Source organism: Ambystoma mexicanum, chromosome 6p (genome assembly GCF_040938575.1).
Source record: "Ambystoma mexicanum isolate Mex_15411 chromosome 6p, UKY_AmexF1_1, whole genome shotgun sequence".
Lineage (NCBI taxonomy): Eukaryota > Metazoa > Chordata > Amphibia > Caudata > Ambystomatidae > Ambystoma > Ambystoma mexicanum.
Genome location: NC_090935.1, coordinates 254,503,180 through 254,527,941, shown reverse-complemented (window position 1 = coordinate 254,527,941; position 24,762 = coordinate 254,503,180). Strand labels below are relative to the sequence as shown.

General features: G+C 48.6%; 1 protein-coding gene across 1 annotated transcript in view; it reads right to left on the bottom strand.

The window, feature by feature from the left end:
• MAPK4 (mitogen-activated protein kinase 4) overlaps window positions 1-24,762 on the bottom strand; it is an 800,432-nt gene that overhangs the window by 450,841 nt on the left and 324,829 nt on the right. The window contains exon 3 of the mRNA XM_069626975.1: window positions 13,149-14,815. Within this exon, the coding sequence (XP_069483076.1) occupies window positions 13,149-13,694 (546 nt within the window). The 5' untranslated portion in view covers window positions 13,695-14,815. The remainder of the gene's footprint in view (window positions 1-13,148; window positions 14,816-24,762) is intronic.

The window sequence follows — 24,762 nt, the reverse complement described above, 5'->3', positions numbered from 1 at the left end:
TACACAAGCCATTCTACAGTATATAAGAATACTGCCCCGAAGCGGATAATCATTGTCCCTATAGATTATGAATCTGGTACAAGGAGCTGTATGCCGCCATTTTGACTGGCAACTTCAGCCATGCGGACTGCTTTTGCAACACTCCTGCTTTGATGGAAAACACATTGGCCCCCATTACAACCCCGGCGCTAAACCATGGCGCTATTAGCACCATGGTTGGTGCCGGTGTTGTAACGAGTCCGCCATGGTGGAATGGGGAAATACCGCCCCATTCCAAGGTTGGCGGGGCGGTATTTCCCCATTTCACCATGGCCCTTCCCCATTTCCATTTTCGCCCCATATGGCTCAATGGGACTGGGGAAGGCGCTAAATACGGTACCGCAAATTGCGGTACCGTAATTAGCACCGAGGTCCCTTTGCGGCACCCTACTTTAACGGCTGGTAAAACCAGCCGTTAAGGTCGGGTCCCGCAAAGGGACCTCGTAATCAGGCGTTAAAGGTTTAACGGTGCCAACACCTTTTACGGTGCTGTTAAACCCTTAACGCCAGGGTCGTAAAATTGTCTGATTGCTATGTGGAGCTCTTACTTCTTTGTGCAGTTACACACTAGATAAACGGGCATGGTACTCTGCTTAGAGAAACAGAATGGGGGCCACTGAAGAAAACATGGAATTCATGAATTGTTGACATACAGTGACCCAAACAGTTCAATGCTTAAGCAGGAAAATGACAGAGTTCAAACAACATCAATATCGCACAGTTTCCCAAGTTATATCACAAAGGCGGACTTTGCTGTGAATCAATATGCTTCTTTCAGCGCCCAGTGCAATATTAATGGATGGCGGTTAAAGCAGGCACAGGAGCAGTGCTGGCACAATGGCATTCTTCACTGAATTGCTATAGTGGGCGCCGCTCCCCCCTCCCTCCCGCGCTTGGGGTCCTGCTGTGTTTTTCCAAGAATAGGGGGTAGTTGGGGTGGGGAGGGGCATAGCATAGGACTTATTGCCACCAACCAAACGAGGGCCTCATGACAAAACAAGGTGGTATGTGCTACGGGCATTCAAAGGTTTAATCTGTGCCCACCCCATCCAAGCCACGAATGTATCCTCGGCATGGATGCACGTGTTTATGTTTCCTCTTGTTCTCTTCATCCCCATGATGAGTGTAGGCCGTGTCTGAATTCGCCCCGCCCCTTTGGTAAGGGTGAAGATAGAGGGCATGCAAAGGGTGGCAAGTGGCACTGCAAGGGTTCCCCCAATGAAGACTAAGGGAAGGCGATAAACACTCATCGTGCAGCGACATGGATGATAAAGGGAGGGCGGGCTAGAAGCTAAGGAGGCCTAGAGATGTGATTGACCACCTATAGCCTTCCAACGCAAAGGAGGTGGCTGTTCCAACGATGTCCGCAAGGATGGGCAGGCAGGATGGGCTGGAAGCTGCACTCCTGCCAACTTGGAAACGGCTAATCACCGTAAGAGGTGCCCACCTAAACATCTGAGAGCTTGGCCAAGCTTGGAATTCTGCAGAAGATGACACAGATGCAGAACAACTCAATGAAACAGAGAAACAACAAAATGCCCATACATAGGACATTCTGAAAATAATAGGAGATGCCCAGCAGGAATCCTGTATCATAACCTTGACAAGGTTTATTCCATGTGGCTGCTGAGGGTAGCAAAATGTTCCCAAAAGGTCTAAGGTTTTCGGAGTAGGTTGGGAAGGGCGACACCATAGGGTTGACCAGGCAAGGGCGGCATCTGGCCAGGTAGCAGCAGAGGTTGGTAGGGTTGACCAAAGCCGCCTTTTAAGGCAGTCGTCTGGAGGCATCACGGTTCCTTTGAGGGTGAGCTTCTGTTGAGGGCATCTGCTGAAGTGTGACTGCTCTTTGGCAACTTCACTGTTTTGGACTTTGACTCTGGAAAAGATCCTTTAAAAGACTTTTATAGCCCTGAATAAAGGTTGTTCTAAGTGCTCGTTAAATTAAATGCGTTGTGGAAAATGTCTTATAATAGGGCAAAGTGCATACATAATAGTCTTGGTGCCATGGCTGGTGCGGGCAGGGAAGGGATCTGGCTTGGTCTGGCAGAACCATGCACCTTTGCATGAATTTGTTTGGGTGCAGCAGTGTTCCTCATAGTGGGAGCCAATTCTGAGAGGGTAGGACCATCAGACCAGGCCAGTGGTACAAAAGAGGATATTGCCCAGGCCTGGGTCCCTTGTTCACTGCGCCAGAGGGAACCAAGCTGCACCTGACTTATGTGGCTCCAAGGCTAACACTAATCTAATGCAAAATTGCAAAGTTCAGGCTCAGCCGCTCCATTGGTGGCAGGACCAAGACTGATTAGTAAGGAGCTGATACCCTTTCGTGCTGGTGCAGAAAGGCTAAAAAAGTCTGGTGTGTTGGTATGTCCAGAGCAGTACCAGCAATTAGGGTTCAATCAAAACTTTACATTCATAACCTTTTGGTTTTAATTACTCTTAAGTGAGAGAGTGGCTCCCCAGACAAGGGCCTCTTTCTTCCTCCCCCATAGGGAATCAAGCTGGACCTCACTGATGAAGCACAATATGGTCAAAACATGCATGGAGCTGCCTGTGTTCCTCGTGAAGAGTGGACGTGACATAGCAGCTCTCATTTCTGGCAGGGCGATGGCTAAATTGTATATTTCTGTTCCCATTCTGCAGCGGCACAGAAGGGTAAGAGCCTGTGATCTGATTAATATAAAACCTTCCATCCGTCAATTTATTTATTTATTTATTGCGCATTTGTAAGGCGCTTATCCAGCAAGTAAATTGTGTTTCAAAGCGCCTACAGGGCAACAGGGAGGGAACATGGGGATGAAAGTAAGATAAAACAATGAAAGATAGAGTCAGACCTACTAGGCCTTGTGAGAATTCAGAACGTGCAAGTGCAGAGAGAGAGAGAGAGAAGGGACAAGTGGTTGGGGGGATAAGTGCAAGGTGTACCAGGAGGGAAGTGCTAGGGAGTGAGCAGTTGTAAGTGCCTAGGTGAGTGGTCAGCTGCCAATAAATAAGTAAGCGCAAGGCTGAGGTGGCATAGGCCAGCGGGTGCTGAGGCAAATGCTGGGAGCAGGTGGAGGCTGAAGGGGATTGTGTGTGGGGGTGACCAGGGCCCAAGAGGACATATAAGGTACCAGGCCACCAATTTCAGCAACTGTATGTGTTTAGCAGAGGAGGGATGAAGAGAAGGAGGAGTTGAAAGTCTTGAGGAACTTCCGGAACTTGAGGACATCCAGCTCAAGACGAAGAGGGAGGAGGAGGCTGTTCCATAGGACAGAGCCTGTCGAGGAAAGAGATCGGCCCCCAGCTTGCTGTTTAGCAAAGCGCTTCACACACAGAGAGTTGGTGCTAGAGGAACATAAAGATCTGGAGGGGGAGTATTTAGTGAGAGCAAATTGCAGATAGCTTGGTCCCTGGCCCAGACAGCCTTATGGATGATCCTAGCACCAACTGGGAGCTGGAGAAATGCAGTCCCTGGGCTTGCGGCCCAGGATCCGTCTCGCAGCCCCATTCTGGATTAGCCAGAGGGGTCGTAGAGAAGAAGAGGGTAGATTAAGGTAGAGACTATTGCACTAATCTAGCCTAGAGAGGGCCAGAGCTCTTGAGACATTTAGCTTCTGGGAGAAAGTGAGACAAATACCTTTGAGGAGGCAGAGTTGAAAGTGCGCCTACTTGGCAAGGTCCAGAATGTGAGGGAGAAAGGAAAGCGAGGAGTCGAAGAGGCCTGTTAGGGAGAGTTCTCAAAATGTGCTAATTCCTCTCTACCTTAGAGACCTCCAGCTCTTTTGCTGAACTTTGGGACTCTGTACTTTTTAATTCTGTTTGTTTTCTGTGTTTATTTTCTTTGGTTATGGAGTTTTAAACAACTCCATAGGCATCATCTTTTCATGTGTGTTACCCAGCACCCTCAGTGAAGTGACACAGGGATGTCTTTTTAGACTTCCTAAAGTTTTAAATACCTTTTCTGGGATAAATTACTGTTTCCCAGAGAATGTAAAGTGAAAGTGACATCACTGATCTTTCCAAATTCCTAGACCCAGCACACACCATCTTACAATGGAGTGCTGGAAGGGTTACATAGTATCCCCTGTGTCTAAATAATCATGTAGCAGTCAAATGCTAACCTTTCCCATTGAAGAGGCTGGTGGCAGTGGTTTTGCAAAGAACTACCATGATTTTTCCCGACCGCGAACACCGGTAGCTAAAAATTACAGGAGCAATGTTTTTCAAGATGGCGCCTTAAGCCCCTTTGTTTAAACAGATCTCGGTCTTATTTTTCTGCCGTCTCTCTGCACACCAAACCAGGTTTGGTCCCTTTGTTCGTATGGCTTTGGCGGGCTTCAGGACTGAAGCCCGCCTCTGGCGTCTGAGTGTCTGCGGTGGGCAGGAAGTGAGGGAGGTGCCCGAAACTCCCTGTGCTTAGTCTTCTAGGAGACCCAAATGCACTCTGGCGTGATTGGCTGGCTAACTGTCCGGCAGGGACAGCCACCCTGCTGGGTGAGTGACAGCTAGGCTGGAATGAAAGGGAGAGAACTGTTTAAAAGATGAGTCTCTTGGACTGGAAAGAAGAGTCGACCACAGGAACGAAAGAACCGAAGAAGAACTGGAAGAGGATGGCTGCTGCCACTCCTGGACCGTTGGTTTGTCCGGTGAAGCATTGCTGCAGTTCCGAATTGCCAATTTCATCTCAACAGAGATGCCCCTTCAAGGACGCCTTCTTCCTTTGAGTTGGTGGTACCAATCAACTCGTACGCCACCTGGATACCATTCTCAAGGCTGGTTAGGATTAACCAGGGAGAGGGATACCAGCTTGTGCGCTTTAATCTACAGCTACTGGAACTGAAGTGACTCCATCTTGTTTGCTTTTTCGACGATCCCGTGCAGTGCAGGAGTCCCCCGACGTCCTCCCTCTTCTCCCCACGACTGAGGCTCAGGAACAGTGAGATCTGCAGGACCTACCAGGGACCAACGTCTTCAGCTGCATTTTGTTCTTCATACTAATGTACTGTGCCAATCAGATTGAGAGAACGCCAATCTTGCGGTGAAAGTTCGTGAAACTTTCCCAACATGCAGGCCTAATCAGCTTGTGACCCGACATATGATTCCTTTTCACCTAAACTACTTCTAAGAACCTTTGCAAAGACTTTACTGTTTGATACCAGAACTGCTCTTTCCTATCCAGAACACTGTCCCATTGACTTTGGCCTAAGCCTATTGACTTGAATTGAACTCTTCTGGTGAACTGAAACTATTTGCACTGTCTATTAAGTATCTATGATCTATTTTACTTACCTTGTGCCTTTTGCTCCATTGTAAGTAACTGAACTGCCATTTGGCTCCCATTTCATGAGAGCTCAAACTGTCTCAAACTCTTCAAATTTTGTATTGAAGTGTATTGGTTTATAATATTAAGATGCCTTCTTCTAATGAAATGTTTTCTAAATGATTGTGTAATAAATTAATAAGTGTTTTTAACAAGAAACCTTGAGTATAAGTGTTTACTTGAACCACTGTGATTGAAAGTCCTCTGTGTAACTACTTGTACTGCTCACATTCCCTCTTGAGATAAGCCTGGCTGCTCAGCTCGCTACCAAAAACTGTGTGGTACAGACTTATACCAAAGGTTGATTTGGCTAACACCTGTAGTCCTAATTGTGTGTAGTGGTCCCAGAGGGTACTGCCTGCAATTCTGCCTGACACTGGCCATAGATGAAGGGGGAGAATCCATGGAAGATGGTCAGAGTGAAGGGAAGAAATTGGAAGCAGGAGTCCCGATAGGAAGGCTCTCTGTCTCTGTCTATCATGTTTTGGTTTAACTTGTATGTTTGCACTATGATTAAGGATTGACCATTTTTCAGGCTAAGTCTTGCCTTGATAGTAAAGATTTTTTTCACCTAGGAACTCACAGTGGATTTCATCTCTGGGTTTGATCTTGTGGAAGACTTCTATAGTGTGACCTACCCCTAGTTATTTACTTGAGTTTGTTGCGATGTAACTTTCTCAAGACGTTGAGTGGATCGGCGTCTATATCAGACTCAGGACTTTCTACTAGAGGGGCTATCGTGTCATGGTTCTTCCAGCCACTGGAATTCAGATATTCATGTACAAAAAAAAACGTCCTCCAGAAAATAACAGCTTCCACCAGGGAGTCTCACCAAGGGTGCCATCAGTCAACCCTTGCCCACTGCTTGTCTCCTTAACTGGAGAGAGTTCTTGCACAGATGGTCCTAGACTTGGCATAGTCTAGGCCGGGGCCTTACTCCAACTTGACCCTTATGGGTTCTGTGACCAAAGGCAATGCTTGGCTCTTGGCAAAACAGATATGTGAACTGGATACGGGGCCCTTGCCAAAGGTGACATGTGTTAAAGTAGACCGGCCGAACGAATATTGGCACAAGTAGCGACTGTGTTGGATCACGGCCGAATCCTAAATCAACATGATTTGGTTTGTGTGCCGCAGGACTGGCACACGGTGAGCAGAATAGGACTCTGGCATTGAAGCACATGTCAATTCCTTCCTTCAACATATTAACAATCTCCCTAAAATGTATTCAATGAGTCTGGAATATTAATCTCGAGACGGAAATTGCAGCCTGGACCATCCTGCAGAGACACTAGGACACAGGAATATCTCACGTCTATTAGACTGGACCTCACATCAAGAGGCTATCTATCCAGGCCACACTCCCCTCTCCTCAAGGAGAAGGAGGGTGGCAGTGCAGCCGCTTTTCCTGACACAGGATGTGAGAGGGGTAAGAAGTACCTAACAGCTGTGATTTTATTCCCGATTCCTTCCTACTTTACCATTATGGCAGTAACGCTGAGAGGTGTACAGAAAACAGGATGTAATGATGGTAAAAACATCATCAGGAAGTAGAAATAATAATATATACATATTATTTTTAATGTAGCACCTTACATAGGACATATTTACATATATTACCCATCTGAAATTTGGATTCATTTGTTGACCTCGGAAGGATGAAAGGCTGAGTTGGTCTTGTTGGGATTCGAACATGCGACTTGCAGATAAGCACAGATCACCGCAACGTGCGTTTAACCCACTGGGCCATCTTACCGGCCAAATCAATGTGCCAATGGGGCTGTCTGGGTGGCCACGCTTCTTACAGATGAGCACAGCCCAAATGTGATGAGGTACAGTAAAGCGGGAGATGCATGTACTGGAGAGACATCACATGCCCTGCCATGCACCGGCTGGGACGCTGTAATGTTTGAGAGATACCCGTGTTGAAATATCAATGCACAAGGATGAACCTCGGTTCTCGACTGGATACGTGTCAGCCGGGGTCTGTTCAGCTGGAAGACAGTCGTTAATGGGCGTGGCTTGCTATGTAGGTATTTATCACATGTATCATGTCCTTTGCAGAGAGCAAGTGGTCGCCTCTTGACTAAGACGCAGGCATAACACTTGAATGGGTCTAAGAGGAGAAAGGTCAAATTAGGCTATTTCCGCTATGCATACAGTATCGACTAAGCGGCATAGTGTGCCAGTCTCACCAGCCACCCGCGAGGGGTACATCCTGAGGGGTACATCCTGAAAAAGAAAAGGATATACACTCATTCCACTTGAAATAATATCTTTTTACAGGTGGGTACTATTGGAATCTGCAGCGACTGAGCTCCAGCATAGTATTCGACCAGGGAACAAGCAGTGTCAAGCAAGGAGTGACCAGCCCGGGTGTTGCTTAATGGACACAAGAAATAGCAGAATCATCCAGGTAGGCAGTGGCTAGGATAAGGGCACAGGGCATAATGTGACCTAAAAACATTTGGACTTATATATATGGGGGTGGGTAAGGGTATAGATTAGGTTGAGGGGAAGTGGGGCTTCCCCGCATTTTTGGCCGGTAAAAAGGTCAAATTAATTCGATCAAATGTGATTAGGTCAAATGTTAGGTCAAATGTTTTAGGTGAAATAGACCCAAACCAATGAACGGATCTTCGGAGCTCGTACATCGCCTCGCGCCAGCAAAGCTATTTGCAGGGGGGCGGGGTGCGGCTCATCAACGGAAAAATCGTTAGCCCACAGCTGTCGCCGCAATGCATCTCTAGGCAGCCGGAAACATGGTTGGCACTTCCCTGCAGCGCACCGCATTGCATGAACACATATCTATCTCCAAAAAGCAATCAGGCCACCGCCGCAGGACTGCACCGCGGCTGGGTACCCAGAAAAGCATCCTTGCCCGGGAGGGCAATGAAGGAAGCCCGAGAATGGCTGTCCTGCCTCTGCACAGCTACTGCTTGCAAGTGGAGAATAGCTGTTAATAGGTGCTGTGAAGATCATCTCATGGACTCCCCGTGTGACCATCTGTATTTGCAACCGCCTTGGATCCATTCATGATACAGGCAGCCCTTCCTTGGCGTTTTAGAGTTTAGCGCCCCAGGACGGTCCTTCTCAGCCGGGAGGCCCTGACGTTTTGAGAGTGGGGTTGTGATCTCGGCGGGAAACAGGGCTCGAGCAGAGCTCACGGATGCAGATCAAGGGAAGCTGGGCCAGGTCCTACACCACTGGCTGCAAGTGGGTGGCGTGCATCAGCTGCTGCTAGCCCCCTGTTCCGGGGGTTCTGTGGCCTGAACGGGGGCACATCAGCATATGGAGATGTGTACGGTTGCCTGCTGGGGAAAGTTGCTTCTCAGCCTGTGAAGGCGGTGGGAGGCCAGATGAATCTTTATTTCATTGTTAACATTTGACATCAGTTCTATGTTAGGGTCTGCTCTTTTGACCCAGGGACATTGGTATGAAATGAGTGCATAATCCTGAAGGCCAACTCCAAAACGCGCAGAGACTGCAGAGCACGCGGCCTCGGAACGATGCAGAAACGAAGGGGTCCAGGGAACAATGCCCAGCTCTGCAACATAAAACGTGACACCGTGAAGCACCGGAAGCAGGCTTCCCTCCACTGCTCTCGCGATGCCTGCTAAACCAAATCTCCATGCAGAGGACCGCTCCAGAGGCACGAGTTCACCCGCCCTGAAAAGAAGGTTCTCGTCTGCTATTATACGAGAGGCTTTTTTCCACAGTAAGGCATTATGAACACCAATCGCTACGTTTTGAGAGTAAACATTACTAAGTGTTGTAAGCGGGGCTGCTGGGGCATCCAGCAGGACCCCATGGGGCTATGGACATCGGGGGTTTGGGGCCTGCTATGGGCTTCCAGCAGGCCCTATCGGCACCATTGAGGCCCAGTTCCTCCGGGGGTTGGGGCCCCATGGGGCTATGGACATCGGCACCATTGAGGCCCAGTTCCTCCGAGGGTTGGGGCCCCATGGGGCTATGGACATCGGCACCATTGAGGCCCAGATCGGCACCATTGAGGCCCAGTTCCTCCAGGGGTTTGGGCCCCATGGGGCTATGGACATCGTCACCATTGAGGCCCAGTTCCTCCAGGGGTTGGGGCCCCATGGGGCTATGGACATCGTCACCATTGAGGCCCAGTTCCTCCAGGGGTTGGGGCCCCATGGGGCTATGGACATCGGCACCATTGAGGCCCAGTTCCTCCATGAATGACACACAGACTGAGTCGTTCCTCTTTGGGAGTCTGCAGCCGGTCTGCTGCACCGGTCTGCAGAGGGTCCTTTTATTAGCGGGGCCCATGACACAGACATTTGAGAGCCTGTATAATTCTATACCAGAAAGATGCTGTAGATCCAGCCTGTGTGTTATGCAGACATTGCTTAGAAAGTTCAGGTCTTATTAATCGGGTAGCTTTCCATTCAACCAGGAGGTGTCCTAACACTTAAGAATGTGCATTCCTTCCTTTTACAATGGCAACATGTGCACTACCACCTCAAGAACCTCCATTGAGCCTGAAGTGCACGCCTCATCTATTGGCTTAAGGAATCTGAACGTTTTTCCCGCAATAGTACCTTCAGTACCTTCTTCAAAATGAGCAGGGGTTTTCGTTGATCTGTTTGTGTGGCTTTTGCTTCTTTACAGTTTGTGTAAAGGTGACTTTTTATATATTATGTGTGACAATTGAAAACCGTTCAAAACACTGAACTCTCAGTACTTTTGTACATTTCATAAATGGCCTTCTTTTTTATACATTGTGTAGATAGAGAGGGAGATGGCTCGGTGGGTTCACGTGCTCGCTGCTATTAAGTTTTCATCCTATACCTTGTCACGGATATTCCAGCAGGTCTGACCGAGCTTTTCGTCATTTTTGGTGTTTATAAACAGAGGAACGCTGAGTAGGATAATAGTAAAATCTGTAAGTATGAAAAGGAACATTATGTTAGCAACAACTATAAAAAAAAACAATAAACTTGATCTAACTCCATTTACACAGTCATTGCTTGTTTTTTTATATTGTCAGGGTGGTCTATAATGTGGTTCGATTAATTGCAAAGCCGGTTTATGAAATACAGACAACTGGTTCTACTAGTAACCAGCTGCAATGTAGACATCATTGTAGGTTGGTATAAAACTAAACATGCTATGATAAGAAAGGCGGTCGACTGAATCCATGTGAGACACTGAAATTAGGACATTTGGCTAAAATCTCAACTTCCCAACTTGTACGATATTAGGGAAAAAGCGTTAAATCAATGTGTATATGTCCTCCAAGCGATTCAGTTGGGTTTGCACAGTAAATAAACGAAAACAAAAAGAAACCTTTCCCTTTAAAAATACACCAATGACCACCAAATGTCCACGTATGTCAAAGCTCACGCCAGGGCTCGGACTGGCCTATAGGACAATAGTGCAATGCCCGAACCACAAACGGCAAAAAGCTAATGTGGGCCCGTTTTTTGGTCAAAGAGGGCCACTTTTTGGGTCGGTGGGGGAGGGGCTGGGGGGGGGGCAGTTCGATGAGTTACTTCACTACGTGGCTAGTAGTTTGACCAGGGTTGCTGAATAAATATTTTTTAAATTGCACAGTTTGCATCACACGTCAAAAAACTCCCCCTTTCGTTCTATTCAAAAAGTCTTCACAAAAGGAATGAATTACCACGTGCAAGTGTGGGACACTTTTTCATTGGTGCCCGAGACCGTTTTATGCCCCAGTCCGACCCTGATCACACCCCATCATCTGCCCACCTGCGAACTTGTGTAAAATGTCCTACTGCTGGTGGGCTGGGTAGGTCTGTGGCTCCAGGCTGCGTCTAGGAAAATAAGGCTACAATTTACATATGAGGGGAAAAAACGTGGATATATGAGGCTGTACCTTAAATGTAATGACTGTGACGGTCACGTCTGCCTTTACATGTCAACAGAGTCAACAGATGGCAGTACTTGGGCGACTGAGACTCCGTAGCCATGGGATGGCAGTACTTGGGCGACTGAGACTCCGTAGCCATGGGATGGCAGCACCTGGACATGTTAGTGTGCACCTTCCATATACTGCAGCTACCTGGCATGTGAAACCTAACACGGAAGGCGCTGCTTAGTAGATGAGACCGCGCATTCATGGGGGGTGTAAGCTGGCGCACCGTGGAAGTAAATGGCTGCACGAGACAGAAAGTGCATATGAAGACAGTTCCCCTAGTCTGAACATCATTTTAATTATAACTTACAAAAATAAGGAGCACAATACTACTTCAAAATCTTAACGGGTATTAAGCGCGTTATAAAGAACCTATAATATCAGTGTGCTTTATTAAAAAGCCTTTTCTAGTGTAGAACGTGTGTGTCTTTATAGCAGTATTTCCGAAAAATATTAACAATCACAAAACAGTCACTCCACTCAAGGCCCTTCACTAAATCTTTTGTCGTTCATCCGATGTGACACGGTGACACGATTTACAGCAAGAAGGCCGCAGTCCCTAAAGCAAACCATGGGGTGCCAAGGGCGTGCCAATGAAGCCTGCTTGATGGGTGCTGCTCTGAGAAATTCAAACACACACAGCGCTGCTGCGCGTGGCAGTCTGAAGACATTATTAAACTGAAGTATTGGGAATTCTCTGCACAAATGCACAAGGGTAAAACCAATGGGTCTGGACACTTAAATGGAAAGCACCACATCTCTGCGATAACATAGAACATCTAATAGCATGTATCCTGCGCTTAAATGTCTGCGCAGTAAATACACAACTAGATTTCTATACATACTCTGAGCTCTATGTAAAGTAAGAAAAGTGTCCTTCCACGATGGAGCGGCAATTTTCTGACTTGCTCCATATACTATATCTGTCTGAACAAAAGCAGATAACACGGAATTACACTTTCCTATGTTACATGGAGCTCAGAAGCATGCCCTCAATGTCTACCGAGCTTCTTATCAGGCGTGAAAAAGTCACGATGTTTGTTTGTGAAATGAGCAGAGCTTCTTATCAGGCGTGAAAAAGTCACGATGTTTGTTTGTGAAATGAGCAGAGCTTCTTATCAGGCGTGAAAAAGTCACGATGTGTGTTTGTGAAATGAGCATTCATCATAAGCAGATGCGCTGTATTTGAGCTAAATCTCTGTAGCAGGACCTCAAGTAAAATTCCCAACAGCGAATAACACAGGTATGGCTGTGATGGGAATACAGCGAAAGAGTCCCTGCTCAAGTCAGAAGAGCGGTGGCACGTCCCTCACTCTAGAGCATGCAAAAGACACAGGTTAGAGCCCTGACAACCTTTCTCCCCTTTGAGTTCTCCTGGGAATGCATAGTTTCAAATCCTTCTGAACCACCTTCTTCCAGCACCACCCACTCACCAGCCTTCCCCTGCCCCACACCCGTTGAAGTCCCACTCCCCCGTCCGCGGGGCTAGAGGAGATTTTTACACAGGCGGTGGCAGCACGGAAGGCAGAAGTATGAAGTCGACAACGAATTCCTAAAAAGCAATGCTTTGAATTAACTGGATGGGGTGAGCGAAGAAGATTCGAGGTCGCGGAATGTGGAGGAGCCGAGAATCCGTGCAAGAACCTCTGATCAGACTCCTCTGATCATTGTCAACAGAAACTCTACAAAGCGCCTTGTGTTTTGTGGCTTGAACATTCAAAACAGGCATATTATTGCACAAATTACACAATCAGTACAACGCAAAACAACCCATATGGGCGGATCATCGAATCATAGTGAATATTGACTGATAAATTAGTAAAAAAATAAGCCGATTTCAAGAATAACGGAAAAACACAAACAGCAAAATCTCAGTCAGTGTACAAGTGCTTCTTCACATACCTTGTGCGAGTAGTGTTGGTCCACAATCCTCGCTAGGCCGAAGTCGCCGATCTTCAGGAGCAGGTCTTCTGTGCTGATGAAGATGTTGGCAGGCTTGAGGTCTCGGTGGAGCACGTTAGCAGAGTGGATGTACTTCAGTCCTCGAAGTAACTGATACATGAAGAGCTTGGCGTGGTCCTGGGTGAGCGCGCCCTGCTCTAGCAAGCGTGCCAGATCGGTCTCCATGTACTCCTGGACTATGTAGACCACGCTCATCTTGAAGAAGTTCCCCTGCATCTCCGCTCCCTTAGGGCCCAGCACCTCGTGCAGCTTCACAATGTTGTCATGGTTCAACCGGCGAATGATTTTGACCTCCCGCAAGGCATGCTTTGCGCTGCGCGAGTCGGTGAGGGTGAGCTTCTTGACCGCCACTTTCCGGAAGCTCTGGCTGTCGACGGCAGAGAGGACCAGTCCACTGGCGCCAAAGCCCAGGGGCTTAAAATCAATGAACCTGCTTCCAAGATCGTAGCCGTACATGCTGGCGATGCAGTCACAGTTCCCCGCCATTGCTCCAACGACGATTTGAGCACCACAAATAGTGTTAACATACAAAATGTTCAGTTTTCTTTAACTCCGAATCCAAGTCTTCAAAAAAACTGCCTTCACAAAAAATTATGCACGTGACCAAAATGATGTCACAAAAAAATAAAATACGATTTTCTCTTGAAAAATCTAAAAACCAGAGCACACCGTCACTTAAAACTAAGATAACTAGAAACAAGCAAGTTCGTCAAAGTATCACGCTGCAGGGTTGCTTTCTGCATGCCACTGAAGGCTTTGTTAAAAAGCAAGTCTTCACTTTCCCTCCACATGCCGTCCAAGGTGTGCAGTGCACGATGTGAGATATACATACAACGCAGAGAGGCAATCCACAAGGAGCTGCTGGCGCCACCACCATCCCACCGGCATCAAAGGAGTCGTCTTACATCCTCTGAGTAGTAACCCTAGCAGAAGTCAGTGTTTAATGCCACAGCTCTACAGGTGGAGGGGCGCGCCAAGCAGCGGCAGATCTTCCGGAGAACTTCGTGATGGTGACACCCAATGACCTTGACCAAGTCACTGTGCATCGCTGTGTCTCGGTTTACGCCCATGCATTAAACTGGCCGTGGTGCTCCGAAAGCACTACCACCGTCTCCTAGCAATGGAAGTGGCGGTGCTGTGCACGGTGGCCGCCTGCACTTGGGTTTGTTGTTTGCATGCTGCTGTACAGCTGTAGCTACCCAACGGGTAGCAGATGAGTGGTGGCCGCTTACCCTTGCTCAGGCACTGACGTCACGAGCCACGTTGGCCCCTTATCAGGACGTGTACTCAACGATCAGTCCTGACGTCCACTGCTCGCTCGTCCAGCCCCATTCTCTCGACAACACTTAATGTCAACTCGTGGCCTGCCATCTACGCGCCACGGCGTCCCATCCTTCTGTAATTTTCCGCCTGCCTCCATGCGGCGCACGGGCGCGCGCGCGCGGGGCTCAGCTGAGGGCGCCCCCAGACTCGGCCGCTTCCGGCTGGCATTCCTGCAGCCACGCCATTGCCCCTTGCTCTTCACCGCCGCCTGCGATTGTTATTGCTCCGCGAATTCCCTGCATTGTTCACTGCGGCCCGGTGATCCCTTTGGCCCTCTAGCTTTCCTAGAATAAAAAAAAGAAAAAAAAAAGATCCATTGACTTGATAAGAATATCGCACGTGAGCGTTTATGTACATTCCTTGAGGTTAAGCACGAGAACACCAGACTTCTAACATATGACAGCACCTAGTATAGTGCCGTTTGGAATGCGATATAAACCTTCCCTGAACATTACCCCAGAACCTTTTCCTTTTTATAGGGAGCTAAATCCCTTTAACAACATTTTCCATCCAATGGAGGTCTGACAACTCTTTTTTTTATCACTGTTTGCGAAAAGAGCTTGTAACATATTTTTATATTTATTTTTTAACAGCAGAATGCTCTCGAATGGGCCGCCTGTGATCTCCAACTCACCTTCAACCTAATGTGATTGTTTCGGGCTATATTTAAGCAATATGCCCCGAGCGGCAGGGGCGTTACCGACTCAGGTAAGGCCCCGGGGCCAATTTTAATTTTTTTAAATGTTGGGCTAATGCTATTGGAAAAAGTTGTACTCCTAACATAGGCAGTCTGGTACTGTTCACCCCCCACCCAGCAAGATAAATACCATCCCGATCCAGCCCACCTTGGCTGAGGCCAGACCAACTCTTCTTATTTGTGGCATGACAAGACTGCAGTTTTATTCTTAAAAATGTCAGACTATCACTTCAAACCAAACAATAACATATTCAATCATTTTTACAATCCCAGACGATCAGCAGCACTCTGTTTAATATTCTTATTCCTTGGCACCCCCCTTTTATGATATGATATGATATTTTATTTATATCGCGTCCATACACATGTGTTTCAGGGCGTCACGAGGTAAGGGAGGGGTACAAAGGAGGACAAAACAACGTTCTTACTAGGCCCAGTGACATTGAGAATGCTCAAGTGCAGGGGAGATGGAAGGGAGAAGGGGCAAGGGGCGGGGGGAGTGGAAAGCACACAGCACATGATCTAAGCAACAACAGGTAGTGCGGGCCCACTGGTGGCAGAAGTGCAACAATAAGGCACACACAAACGGTGTCTTAAGTGCAGGAAGGGCCTTTAGGGTTGCAGATACAGACTCAAGTGCAAGGTTTGCCAGGAAGCATTGCGGGTATGCGGATGAGTGGGAGGGATCTGGGCCTGAAATCTGAGGGTAGCCAGGCGCCCAATGCCGAAACAGACAGAGATCAGCAGGAGAGAGGAAGAGAGAAGGCAGAAGCAGAGAGAAAGGTCTTGAGGTGCTCTGGAACCGGAGACGGTTCTCCTCAAGTTTCAGAGAGGCAGGAAGACTGTTCCAGAGGGAGGCCCCAGCCGAAGAAAGAGATCTACCCGCGCAAGTTGTTGCTTGGAGAAGTTACTGACCCTGAGAGAGTTGGAGGTGGAGGAGCGAAGAGCTCAAGTAGGAAGGTATTTCCCAAGCGAGAGTTGAAATTATTGTGGACCCAGGCCGCAGAAGGCCTTCTGTACAATGCAGTGGGTCTTGCAGCCGCTGGGAGCCAATGAAGATATTTCAGGGCTGGAGAGATACGATCCCAGGGCTTGAGGCCAAGGACAAGACTTGCAGCCCTGTTCGGATGAGTTGCAGAGGGCGGGGAGTAGTAGCAGGAAGATTTAGAAAGAGGCTGTTGCAGTAGTCCAGCCTGGAGAGAACAAGAGCTCTAGAGACAGTGAGCTTCTGGGGGAAGGAGAGGAAAGGAAGAATACATCTGAGGAGGTGCAGCTGGTAGTGTGACTTCTTAGAGATGTCAGAGATGTATGGAGAAAAGGACAGCATGGAGTCGAAGATGTCCCAGAAGTTCGTAGCCTCACAGGTGGGAGCAGTGAGAGGGACAAAGTAGGCCTGCCAGAGAGTGACAGGAAAGGAAGGTTCAGGAGTACCCATGAGGAGGACCTCTGTCTAACTGGCATTAAAGCAGAGGTCGTTGGCGGCACACCACTCCTGGATTGCAGACAGACAGTCAGAGATGAGAGAGGGAGAAGAAGTGGCAGAGGGGAGCCTGAAAATGAGTGGAGTGTCATCCGCATAGCACTGAAAATTGGAGCAGAGAGCAGCAATGCGGTGGGCGAGGGGTGCCATATATTGGTTGAAAAGCCAGGTAGAGACGTTAGACCCTTTGGGAACACCACAAGTGAAGAGTGAGATAGAGGAAAGGAAGGACCCAAATTGGACCTGGAAGGGATGGTTGGCGAGGAAGGAAGTCCGCCAGGCCAGGGCCTGATCAGTGATACTCAGGTTAACACTGAGGCGGTTGAGCAGGATGGCATGGATGACCATGTCAAAGGCAGATGAGAGGTCCAGTAGGATGAGGACAGAGGGGAGATTAGAACCAAGGTTGGAGAGCAGTTCTTCACTGATGTTCAGGAGAGCAGTTCTTCACTGATGTTCAGGAGATCCGTTTCCATGCTGTTTGCTGCTTTTGGCTGCTCTGAAGCCAGACTGATGGTCATGTAGACAGCCAACAGAATCAGTGTGAAGATTAAGCTGGGAGATTGACAGTTTTTCCAGGAGTTTTCCCAGGAAAAGAGTGATAGAGATTTGGCGATAGTTAGCAGGGCAGGAGGGGTCGGCCGTGGGTTTCTTGAGACAAGGGTGCACAAGAGAGTGCTTCAGAGGGGAGGGCAAGGCTCCAGAGGCGAAGGAGTGGTTGCAGAAGTCGGCCAGGGCAGGAGCGAGAATGTCAATATAGTCCTTGATGGTTTTGGACAAACAGGGAAGAACCTGTTTTGACGAGACTTTCATAGATCAGACTTGTCTGGAAATCTCATCAGAGGAGAACAGAGGAAAGGAAGAGAAAAAGGGAGGAGAGGGGGCTGCAAGTGGGCAGAGGTAGCAGAGAAAGAAGAGGCAAGAGGGGGAGAGGGTGGACAGGATGTCCTGAGTTTTTAGAGATGAAAATAGAGGCCAGAGCCGTGCAGAGGGCCTGGGAGGGGACAGGAGAAGTAGAGATTGCAACAGGATTGGCCAGCTCCTTGCAGATTTTAAAGAGTTTAGCTGAGTTGTTAGATGCCGCAGAGACACGGGCGTGGATGTGGGCTCTCTTCTTAGTGCAGACAGAGAGACAATATTGCCTTTGGAACAGGCGTCAGGCCAGCTTTTCAGAGGATGTGTAAGATGCCCACCATTTCCTCTCGGTCACCCTACGCTTGCATTTAATGGTGACTAGGTCAGAGTCGTACCAAGAGTTGTCCTTGGCTTTGGGCTTCAAGCAGATCCTCATAACAGGAGCAAGACCATCGAGCGTATCAGAGATAGCAGAGTGGAGCTTGGTAAGGGCGGTGTCAGTATGAGAGCCAGCCAGAGGTGGAGGAGAGGGTGAGAAAGAGGCAGCGAAAGCCACAGCTGACACACGCTTCATGGGCCGGGTGACTAAGAAGGTAGGTGGCAGTGCTGGAGCAGGCTTGGCCTGCGGGGTAGAGAGGGAGAGATGGGAGAAAAGGAGAAAGTGATCGCTCCAGGAGAGAGGAGTGGTGAGAGGATTAGAGAGAGGGAGGTCAGAGGAGATGAGAACATCCATAGTGTGCCCTGCAGAGTGAGTCGGGCCAGAGGGAAGAATAGAAAGAGAGAGAGAGTCGCAGGGGTCACAAAAGAGTCCAGAGGAGGGACAGGAAGCATCCAGGTGGATATTGAGGTCTCCAAGGAGGAGGAGCTCAGTGGTCAAGGCCAGGAGGGATGAGGAGAGATCAGCCCACTCGGAGAGGAAGGAGGTTGTCTGACCAGGTGGCCGATAGATAGTATCAATGGTGAGAGAGTGGCTGGGATAGAGAGAAAGCCTACCGACAAGGCATTCGACAGAGGAGTAGGCCTGCATAGGAATCACAGAGGTAGGAATCCACTCTGGGAAGATCAAGGCTACACCCCCACCGGAACGGTTTAATCTAGGTGCAGAGAGGATCTTGTAGCTGTCAGGGAGGAGAGTGTCAAAGCTCATGACAGAGCTGGCCGTGAACCATGTCTCGGTGAGACTGAGGACATCGAGGTCGAGATCCTCCAGGAGACGGCAGATGTCAGAGGAGTGTTTGACAGCCGAGCAAGAGTTGAGAGTGGCCATATGGAGAAGGTTGCCAGCCTTGAAAGATTTCAAGGGAGGGGTACAAATCAGAGGTACACCCTGCAGAGGTGTAGGAGGAGCCCGGGGGGAGCAGCGGATGACGGACGAGAGGGCGAGATAGCCAAGGAAGAGGCAGAAGTGGGAGGCAAGGAAGCCAGAGAGGAGAGAGAGGACACAGCAGGAGAACGATGGATGTTGATAAGGCACAGGAAGCGTCTATCAAAGAGGAGAAGAGTTGCCTGAGGGCCTTGGACCAGGACAGTGCCATTCATGCAGACATTCATGATTAACTCAGAGGAGTAGAAGGTGTCCAGCAAGGCCTCATACCGGGTGCTACCATTAATGGGAGAAGAAGAGAAATGAGAGAGCATAGAGAGGACCATGTGAGGAGTCCAATGATCAGGCGATGGAACGACAAAGAGGATGTCAGTGATGGCTTGTCTGGAGGAAGCGCTGGTGAAGGTGTCAGTGATGGGGACACCAGGGTGTGAGGTCAAGATTTTCATTTCCACTCTTTCTTTATTTACATGCAGCTCTCTTTTTCCTTATCCATTAATTCTACAGCATACTTAGGTCTCACTCCCCAAACCTCCCAGATCCTCCTGCTATGGCTGAAAAACTACCAGCCAGTCGCTGCTGATGGGCTGCATGGAGTGCGGTTATGCTTTCCTTTTTCCACCAGCCCAAGCTGGAAGCTGACAACCATGGAGGGTGCCCCTCCTCTTTTTACCCAATGCCTCCCCCCACTGTGCTAGGCGAACAGGGGGCCATTTACTCTTGGTATTCTTTACCCTCCATCAGGAGGTTAGTTTTGGCACTGCTCGATCGCCTGAGTTACTGCCAGAGCAAAAAGGTTTTCTTGCCCCTTTGCCCCCCACTACTAGCACAAACACTGACCTACTATTCACAGCCTCGCCCTCTTAGGGCGTCCTCCAAATTCAGCAAAAAGAGGTACCAGCCTATGTCCGACAGGTGAACTCCGTCCTTCTGGTAATACCCAGGCAATCCTAGGTTTATTAGCCCGTGCCTGATTGTTGAGAAACCGCCCCCCCCAGCAAAATGTTGCCATTGCCATGTGCAACTTTTTTCTAGGCTTCCCAACAGCTGAGTTTGACTTGGCCTCTCTCCAAGTGAACGTAAGAATCATTTCTGACCACATCAACTCGCAAGCCCCCCAAGGCCTTGCTCAATGCCCACATTGTGCGCCACATTTCGTGCAACATATGATCTCTGCCCAATTGGGCCAGGTCATTCCCCCATAAGTGGATTATTACTATGTCGGGGAGGCCTCCTCTTCGATCAATTCCGACACTGTTTTCTCCATTTCACCCCATCTCATTCCTGCCCTACCAAACCAAAGGATGTCGGTCTTACTCAAGGCCCTTTTGCTTCCACTCCTCCTGACGTTCGCTCAGTCTGCTGCACTCACTACGAATAAGGGGCCAATCACCCATGCTACCTTTCTGTCAGACGTGGCGCCCTCAAGCATGGGGGGAGAGAAATATATACAACCCTCATTGGAGAGCTCTACATCTTGTCAGTCCTAATGTACTTATCACAGGCCCCCAGTTTTCATTGCCCAATCTCCTTAAACCCCTGGACGTATGTCCCTGCTCCTGCTGCCGTGGTGGCTGCTTCAATTCTAGAAGGGTGGGGGCCATACCATTTCAGGTCCCTGCCCACTCTCTCAACACCATGCCCAACACTGCCCTGAACTGAAACCCTATTAGAGGCAGCCCGCCAGTGTGTACCAATAGATTCCTCGGCCAGGAGATTGCTTAGCAGACATACCGGGCAGCAGCCGCCTTCGCTTATGCAGCGCAGCCAGACCCATTACCCTTTTCCCGCCTGATCTTTTTTTGACCTCCTCAGTAAAATGGCCCCTCCTACCCCTGCAGCTCCACGTCAGCCTCCTTGAGGTCACCCTGGCCATCACCTGTGTTCTTTGCCGCAGCCAGATCGCTAACCCTACAGGCCCCAAAAAAGGCCAAGCTGAACGCCACTCTGAATAGCTTGGTCTCATAACCCCCTTTGCATACGACTGTGGTCTCACTCATTATATCTGCCAGATCCTGGAAGGTGATTGGGCTCCTGTTATCTGGCTCCCTACCTTCCATCCTCCCCTAGCCCTTTATGGCTGCCCTTATAACCTCGCTTTTTGTGGAGTCTGATTCTCCTCTGGTCTTGCTGAAGAAAGCCACCACTGCTAAGGTAGTTGCTGCCCATACCCCGCTTCTCTTTGCCCTGCAGGCCTCTGTTTTGAACTTCACAACGTCCTGTTGTCCAATCACTCCACTGGGCTCTGGTATTGCCAGAAAGCTCTTCCAATGCCTCTTGGACTGCTGCAACATACCTGGGGCCACTGACTTGACAACGAGTGTTCTTAAAACATCCTCGCTATCCCGCAGAGCAACTCCAGCACTTCTGGAATATGAGCTTCTGCCCAAGGTGCGAGCTGCCTGAGTCTCTACCACAGCAAACAAGACAAAGCATCACCTATGCTGTTCTGCACACCAGGAACATGCCTCACCCATACCTCTGTATTCAGTCTCAGACATGTAAGTGTCAAGAACCTCAGCAGGGCAAGCACTAACGGGCAGTTTGGTCCACCACTATTGACCACCTCTACCACTGCTTGGTTATCGCACCACAGTGTGATCTTTTTGACCAGACTCTCCTGCCATATGTGGAAGCTGACTACAATGGGAAACAGCTTGAGGAATGTTTTGTTCCCCACCAGCCGTTCGTCATTCCACACCCCTGGCCACGTGCTCGCCTACTAGCTCCCTGCCAGAAACGCTCTGAATCCCACACCTCCTGAAGCATCTTTGAACAGCTCTATTTCCTCACTAGACTGCCATGGCTCCCTCTATACCGACACCCCATTGTACGATTCCAAGAATCTCTTCCTTACTTCGAGGTCTCTCTTCACTCCTGTCCCCAGACGCAGGTGGTGATGTGCCTGCGCCAACCCCACCGTTTTTTGGCCAAGCCGTCTTGCAAAAACTCTGCTGGACGGGATGAGGAAGGAAGATGAGTTGCTCCATCATCATCTTCAACTCCGCTAATGTAGCTTTCTCTTCCTTCCCCAACTCTTGCACCGCCTCCCTAAACTGATCTACTTTCTCTGCTGGGAGCCTACAGCCACTGTTTACGGACACTCCCTTAGGGAGTTGGTGAATTCAACTGATTTGCACATCTTCCTTCTTTTGGACCACCCCTTAGGGCAAAACCACACATTCCTTGATACCCCTCTTTAACCCTTTGAGTAGCCCACCACGGGCCACTTCCCTGGGGTCTCAGGGTGCTGCAAATAAAACAAAAGGTTTGCTCAACAAGCCCCAATGCTCTAGCCACAAGGGGTCAGACCATAGTTCACAGATGATCCATAATAAGGGTCAAGCATACATGCATGCAGGTTTCTGAATCTTTGAGAGCGGTGGAAAATAGCACTGCCCTATAGCTAAGAATACTTTCCTGGAACAAAGGGTTGACTTTTGGGCTAATTTGCATACCGACAATGCAGTGTCCACCTGGCTCTGAACTGGGGGTGAACTAATAGTGCTGTGTGTGACTTGGCTGAATGGCTAATCCTACTTTTTCACCTCAGGTGGAAAAGTTTTTTTTGAGCTGCTTTAATCTACCATTACTCATAAATTTGCAGATTTTTGCTATATATACACACATATAGATTTATTTATTTGCATTTTTAAAGTGCTCACACAGCTCGAGGCTGTTACAGGAATTGTTTGTTTTCTAGTTGGGTAATTGTTTTTTTTTTGTCTTAGTTGCGCATTTATAAAGGCGCTTAAATACCCAGAGGTTTCTAAGCATGGACCCGGGGATCGAAGCTTCGTGTCATCTTGCTTCCAAGGCGAGCACGTTGCCGTTGAGCTATCCTCCCGGGACTAACACACACAAATGCATACTAATGGAAACAAATTGAGATTTGTCTCATCAGATCTTCATGTATTTATGTCCTAAGGGTACTCAAATGGTTAACTGGAAGTCATTCTACTTTATTCTGCACTTCATTTCACAATTGGTTACTGAAGTAGTTCACAGACAAAAACATAATCAAAAACAGCAGAAACAGAAAATAAAAAAGCTGTGACTTCTGACAGACATTAAAATGAGTAATAATATTAAAAGGACTCTAAACAATAAAAACAAAATTACCAAACTCTCAGTGATCAATGAATGCATGACATCTTTGGAAACCGTTGTTCCATAAAAGAGAGCTTTCAAAAGGAACATGATAAAACGTGGAACACGGAATCACTCCATGAGAGTACCATTTGGACATACACCCATGTGCAGATTCAGTCATTTGCAGACCACAGCCACAGAACATTGTTTTGTTTCCTAGACCAGCTTTTTCATTTACGTACACAGGCTTCTAGAAGGAATTGGCCATATGGAAATCGAGTGGCAACCAAGCCTTTCCTTCCATGCCTATCTCTCCTCATTCATTCTCTTTCATGCTGCTCCTGTTTCTACAGGAGGGACTCAGGGGGAGGGTCTGCCCCAGGAAGATAACAAAAAAATACATTGGAAGAGCATTTCCAAGGCACACATGTCCTCTGGGGCTAGAGGAGCAGATAAGTAGTGTAAGTTCTTTCCATATCCTGTCCCGGCTCCCTGGCCTGGAGACTTGCTCCCACATTAACCTTGGTAGGTGGGCAGGTGAGTGGGTGGATTGGGTGTGTGACGATTCACAGGCCCTCACCACTTCTCCCCAGAGTGGAGCCCTTCACTGTGAGGCTAGGGAGGTGAGACCACTACCCAATAGTCCCCCTATGGGTGCTAAAAAGCAGAAGGACCGCATAGGACGAGACTCCCCTCATAGGGATAAGGACTCCCGTCCTGTGAAAATCCTCCCTAAAGCCTTGTTCGCACAAGCTATGGCCATGTTGACTCCTTCTCCCTCCCAACCTGAAACTACTACTGTGTGTTATTGTAAAGGTACTACTATTGTTTCTGCAAGACCAGATAATACTGGGACAAAGAAGAACCAAAGACACATACAGAGCAACAGTGGAAAGGATTACCCAATAACTGTGACGAGGTGGTCACTAGGAGGCATGAAGATAACTTCAAAGGCTTTGACAACAAATATTGACGCTACACTGGTGTGGGCCCAGCAGTACGAAGTAAAGACTGAGGAAATCCTGAGCGTGTTAAGGAGCAGAAGGAGCAGCGAGGGAAGTTGAAGTGCATCCTGCACGGCCCGGGATATTCATACCTGCACTGCCCGAAGCAGCGAGAGATAGTCAGTGTCTGAAAGAGAGACCAAAAGGAATTACGCTAGCAGGAGGGAACCTGACTTGCTGCAGAAGCATGAAGAATCCAGTACTGGCGTGGCCTCTCCGAGGTTGACCGGCTTGTCCATGAAACAGGCCGAGACCGCAGCAGCAGCAGCTCTGCGGAATGGCACACGCCAGAGAGGAGGAAAGCAGGATGAGGTGCTCAGCACGTGCAGATCCAACAGCAACCTGAGGATCTCCCTTGTCATAGTAGTGATACCCAAAGAACCAAGAGTCAAGTATGCCTCAGATGTGATCTGCTTCATCACAGTATTTGTACACAGAGCGTCAAGAGTCAAGTATTCTTTGGGAGTGATCTCCCTCATCACAGTACTGATACACAGAGCTTCAAGAGTCCAGTATTCCTGAGGAGTAATCTCCCTCATCACAGTAGTGATACTCAGAAAAACAAGAGCCACGTATTCATCGGGAGTAATCTCCCTCGTCACAGGGGTGGCATGAGAAACCATACATCTTAAGAGTGCTTCGGGAGTGAACTCCCTCATCACAGTGGGAAACCCAACATATGTGAAATATACCAAAAGGACCAAGAACTGTCAGGGAGTAATCTCCCCAGTAGTCAAGATATAAAAAGTCCTGACAAAGCTCCTGCAATAGGAAGAGTT